Below are 5,976 nucleotides of genomic sequence, written 5' to 3'. Positions count from 1 at the left end.
CCCCATTTCCTTGTGGACTGAACTCTTACTTATCATTATGCTTGGTTTGTGAAGTGTTTGCTTATAAATGTGTTTGATTGAGTGCGAAATGTGCGACCGTTCTACACCCCGCCACACATAATATGAAACGGAGGTAGTATTTATGATTATTATTTTTTAATAGCTTTATTGTGATGTGTGAGTGCTTCCAAATCTAATTATAGATTTTGAGCACACATTGCATACATATACGACTAGTTACAATTCAAAACATATTGCCAAACTGAACCAAAATAGCTAAGTCGTCCATGGTTTATCTTATTACATAGGATTCAAAAGTCCAAAGATGTACATACTTACAAGTCTTATAAGTTACAAGCAAAGCCATAAATTTAAAGGCCAAGAATAAATTAATTTAAATACAAAAGAAAACTATCTCACATTACCAATACTAGGGACATGGATTTGGAAACCTTGAATGAACCTTGTTTATCTCAACAATTACTTCAGCTGATAATTCAATGTGACATGCATTAACAATCTCCTGAAGCTGCCATGGCTTGGTTGCTCCAAAAACAGCACTTGCTACAAGGGGGTGCTTCAAAACAAAAGCTGCCAAACAGAATTCAGTACTCAAAAGAGATTAGTACGTCGTATTTGCCATAAGTAGATAAATCTTAGATCTAAGAATTAAAGCAATGGACTGACTAAAGTTACTGCGTGCAATACAAATGCAGACAATCATAATTTCGTAACACCAGAAAGGAAAGAGAGGTGAAAATGGGAGATATGGCATACCAATTGCCAAAGAAACTGGATGAAGGCCGTACTTTTCTGCTATTTGAAGGTACTCCTGCAGTAAAAGTGATTACTTTAACAACTCTAGCTATCGGCACAAAAATGCCAAGGCTCCGTAGCATATCCAAGAAATTTTCAACATTTGACTGCTTTGTTCTCAGCGATGAGGTAGCTAAAAGTTCCAAGAATTACATCATAATTCATGATCAAACTAGTTGTTGCATGTTGAGTTTAGAAATTGTAACCAACATAGAGAAGGAACAGGTTATCAACAGGAGTTAAAAAGAATATGTACCCTTGTGGCTAATTTTGTAGCAGCATTGGACAGGCTATATCTGGATTCCCCTTCTGAATATCTTCCTGCTTGCCAAACGAGCAAAATTCAATATACAGATTACAGTATATAAATCAAGTTGCATGACGTCATGTTTTAAAATTAGAATATAAAAACCTCTGAAAAGATTCAATCGAGCATCTACAGGACCTCTATCATCTCCAAAGTATTTACCAGACAGTATACCCATAGCCAAAGGACTGTAAGCTAACAAGAAGATGCTGCAAAGGGTTGAACAGGAATATCACAGTGAATTACAAGTGAAGCATTTAAACAGAGAGAATGAAAGGCCACATAGAAGTAGCAACCTAATCTTATAACTGACAGATACAACTTATTAACAAAAGTTGAGAAAAAAACTGCAGCAACTCAGCAAGACAATATGAAGCAAAGCTTACAAAAGATATTTAAAAGCAAAAACGGGGTTCGATGAACAACACTTGCTTAAATTTATGACATTACAGAAAAATAGGCAAACAGCTTAATGCTGATAGTAACAATTAGTATTTTTACCACAAAAAAATCTATCAAAATATTATCAAACAAATATCCATCTCAGCCTTAACCAACAAGAATCCGTCTACTTCACAAGCACAGAATTGATTCAAGATAGTATACCTCTCATGATGACAGCACTCAGCCAATGCAGAATCAAAAGTGCGGCAGAGCAAGCTGTAAGAGTTCTGGTAGGCCAAGATTCACTGTTAGGACCATCTTCCACAGTTTTAGAGCAGCAGAATAGATTCAAAATTTCCAAAATTCTTTTGTTTCCTACTTTTGTGTATTACAGAGTTTATAAAAGTAGAGGAAAGGGAGGACCACTTGGATATCTTAATCCAAAAAAGAGAGCAGATAGATTCTGCAGGACACAGTCAAACAAGGATCTAGCCTTCTTTGAGGGAGTGGAATGGAACCTGCAAGGAGACAATTTTTGGACAGCCATCAATTCTATCCGCGACTTGAAGGAACTTCATCACACCATATGGTGTTTCATTACTAAGTCCAATATATCTGACCTACAACAACAAAATACCACTAACATGTAAACAGAGCATGCAATCATGTTAGAAGTTTGACAAATAGCTTAATATACAATCTCTACCTTGCCAGCATCAACAGCTCTGGTAAGTGCATGAAGCTGCTCCTCAATAGGGGTTGATAAGTATTGTCTGCTTGAATCATACTCTGTTTCTCCAAACATGGGGACATACCTATAAAAGGATAAGACAAATGTAACTATAACATGCAACCATAACTTGTTTGTTATGAAAGCAAATTTCTGCAAGACAGCTAGAAAGAGATTATGCCACCAGTTATAAATGAGAGGACAAAGAAGATAACATACAAACCGATCAGGCCAGTGAATCTGATACAGATCAATATAATCAGTTTGTAGGCGCAGTAGGCTGTGCAATGTTATTAAGAACATTTGTTAGAGCAGATTAGATAAAACAAAAGAAGAAATGAAACATAAGCTGTCACAACGACCACTGTGGTAGGAAAATACAAGAAAGGGAATATGTGAGAGCATGGAAACAAACCTGTTATCTATGGCTTCTGTGATGTTCTTTGCATCTAAACACTCGGGCCCACCTCGAATCCAAGTCATCTGCCCAGAAGGCCCAGCAACCTGCAGATTAAAGCAGAGAAGAAAAAAAAAACTAAAATCCATTCAAAAAATGCGATAATGCTACAAACAGGGTAAAAAGAAAATTGTATCACTTTGATAAAATCCCTGTAGGAATCAATAAATTTTGTCGTCAACTAAAATTTTTGGAAGGTGTGTAATGATGGCCTTCTAATGAAGGATTACACAGGTTAAGAAATGCGAAGGAAAACTTTGAAAGAACAGTATCTATCGGAAGGCTTAGTCTTTAATGATAAGAGTTTTGCTTTGAAAAATATGATCACCCTTATAAAGACCACTATAATGGTTCTAAGTCAAATTCATGCAATTCCTCGATTTTTTTAAAAAAATGCCCGGCAATTAAATTCTAGAAATATATTTACTGCTAATGGGCGTCATTAAGAAAATTAACGCTATGTGCAAAGCTTGTCTTTGGCATGGCAGTGTTAACATTTTTGGAACAGGTTATGTTACTTAGGAGACCCTCTGCTACCCAACAAAAAAGTGAAAGGGCTAATTTTGAGGCATGAATGGTGGAATGAAGCTGCAGTATGAAAGATTTGGATGTAGCCAGGAAACAAAATTCACTTCAGGTTAGATGTGTACTTTGAGTGTACAGCAAGGACCAAGTTGGGTTGGGGTATGAGCCTCCAGCAGAAAACGCCAGCTGCTCATGAAAATGTGTACGCAGGATCAAGTATGTGTTCAAAGATGTGATTCATATGAATGTGGCCTGATAACTGGAAATATTCAATTAAAATAAGGCTTATCAGGAATTTTATTGGTTCTCACATGACTTGGACCTGAACTTAACTTGTGTGGAAAAGGTTTTCTGTACCCAAGTGTAGATTTATTACTTGGTTTGCATGTACAGGAAGGCTCCAAACAAAAGAGAAACTCTGTAAGTTTGGAATTTCAGCAGACGATCAATGTATGATCTGTAATGAGACTAATGACTGTTCTGGGACACAAACATCTACTCTGTGACACAGTTTTCAGTACAAGGTATAATGACTGCAGCTTAAAGTAACCAAAGATCCATCGCTCACCTTCTTATCTGTCTGAGAAGATCATATCATTGTTCTACGTTTGAGGAGAAACTAGCTGCTGCAGCACTAATTGCTATAGCCTATGGCCCTATACTACACAGCAAGTCAGAAATAATTGCTTATGGATTCAAAAGATTTTGAACATTAGCACAGCAAAATGTAAAAAAGCAAAATTGTACAAAAACTACAAATTTTAGAGAGTAAAGTCAGTAATATCGATAGAGCTTGGCTGGACTGTTTGTAGATGTAGTATTGGTTGTTTTGGCCCATGAGCTGGAAAAACCAGAGAATCCTTCCTAGAAAGTTCATCCCTCACTCCCTCCACTCCACAATTGATAGGTTGTAAATTGTAATTGGATTTTATGAAATAATTCCAGAGTAAACTTAATACTTACAAAAAAACAAAATCTACATTCTAGCATCTAGCTAAGCTTAACTTATGGATGAAAGCTTTAAGACAGCACGGCATAAAATATATTTGTCATTGTCACAATAGATGAAGCAATAAAGTGATATCGATTAGCTTCAAAATAACTGGAGGAAGCAACATTTTAGTGGTTGAAACAGTAGCTCTTAGTTAGTGTTTACAAAATCAAAAGGCAGCTTAGTGTAGGGGATAATGTGTGAATCATGTAAGCTACTACGCAAATTTCGCAGCTCCCTTGAGAAACTTCAAACATTATCTTTCATACACTGATTAATGCAGCGACGGATAAATATTACTTCAATTTCAACTATTGCTGCAAAGAAACCAAAAAAGCAATCGACTTCCAGCTAGTGTTTCTTTGCTATCAACCAAAGGATGCTTCATATTGACCTTATCTTTGAGCTAACCTAGCCTTACTTTCCTAATCATGCTACTCCATCCCTAAACAAGGCCGCGTTTCTATCCTAACGTGTCCCGAAATTATTAATGTTCATAATTCTATTAATGTAATTGAGCACAGAATCAGACAATTAAGCAATGACAATCACAATTATGCACAGAAATTCACAGAAATGCCAGAAGCTTAATACTACGTATATTAACCTTAGTAGCCAAAACAATGCGGTCCCTCGGAATGTTTCGGTCTTTAATCCATCGTCCCAAATACTCTTCACTCCTTCCCTGGGTCTCAGCACGCTGCGGCACCGAATACCTAATCAACAGACATTCACACACACCAAATTGAAACACAAACAAAATCTCAAACATACATAAATAAATAACCTAACAATTAGCATTTGAACTATAATTTTCATAAAAATGAAAAAAATTCAAAAGATAATTACATTTCAGCAGAATCGAAGAAATTGATGCCGGAATCAAAGGCAGAATCAAGAAGACGAAAGGATTGTTGAAGCGAGTTTTGTTCGCCGAAAGTCATGGTTCCGAAGCATAGCTTAGAGACGGTAAGATTTGGAGCGAGATTGAAGAGAGGAACTGCCATTTTTGGGGGGAAATTGGAAACCCTAATTGAAGCAGGCAGCTGTGGCGGGAAGTTTGATTGGGAATTTGCATTATCCGTTTGGGTAATTAGGGAGAAACTGGAAAAAGTGGGTTTAGGAAAGAAAAAAAAAAAGAAAAAGGGGGGGGGGGGGGGGGTTGAGCTACATCCCCAATTATAAAAACTGTTAGTAGTACACTAGTATATATATTTTCTACAGTAATCTATTTGCTTAGTAAGAAGGCTACATTTGTTATACTAATTTAAACGTTCCCTTTTAGTGGTTACGTTTCAATTACTTTTTTGGATTAATGCAATTTTTTTTGCACATATGTGTAATCTAATCATTGATTGTCATTATCTTTTTTTCCTTAATAACCACGTGAAAACACCAAACGCAATTTTCTTTCAAGAACGGAGAGAGTAAATGAATTAGAAACAAAACAAATTTAAGTAACTTTACTCTAAAATAATGAAATAATATACTACCTTCATTTCAGAAAGTTCGACTAACTATTCAATTCACGTGATCAAAATAAAGCAGTTTTGACCACAATATATGATTTATAATGTGGGATCTTGTTAGATTCCCTTATTATAAATATTTCAAATATTAGGGATTCCAGTGTGCGCAATGCGCGCAATATGGCTAGCCCTTTGAAAATAATTATTACTGATAGTCTTTATGCCCTATGCCTATTTGCATGATATTATATTATATCTATTTGCATATCACCACTTTATTTAGAGCTACTTTGATTT

General features: G+C 35.9%; 1 protein-coding gene across 1 annotated transcript; it reads right to left on the bottom strand.

Annotated features, from left to right (window-relative positions):
- Window positions 1-252: 252 nt before the first annotated feature.
- LOC110697799 (protein tas-like) lies at window positions 253-5,358 on the bottom strand. Its single transcript, XM_021875179.1, has 11 exons — window positions 5,060-5,358; window positions 4,818-4,926; window positions 2,653-2,741; window positions 2,461-2,517; window positions 2,214-2,322; window positions 2,026-2,127; window positions 1,730-1,794; window positions 1,229-1,332; window positions 1,073-1,137; window positions 778-832; window positions 253-591 (listed from the first exon to the last, which is right to left on the bottom strand). The coding sequence occupies exons 1-11, from the start codon at window positions 5,215-5,217 to the stop codon at window positions 431-433; spliced, it is 1,074 nt and encodes a 357-aa protein (XP_021730871.1). The 5' UTR covers window positions 5,218-5,358; the 3' UTR covers window positions 253-430.
- Window positions 5,359-5,976: the final 618 nt, after the last annotated feature.

The sequence above is a fragment of the Chenopodium quinoa genome, unplaced genomic scaffold (genome assembly GCF_001683475.1).
Source record: "Chenopodium quinoa cultivar QQ74 unplaced genomic scaffold, ASM168347v1, whole genome shotgun sequence".
NCBI classification, from domain to species: Eukaryota; Viridiplantae; Streptophyta; class Magnoliopsida; order Caryophyllales; family Amaranthaceae; genus Chenopodium; species Chenopodium quinoa.
This window is presented reverse-complemented; position numbering and strand designations above follow the sequence as displayed.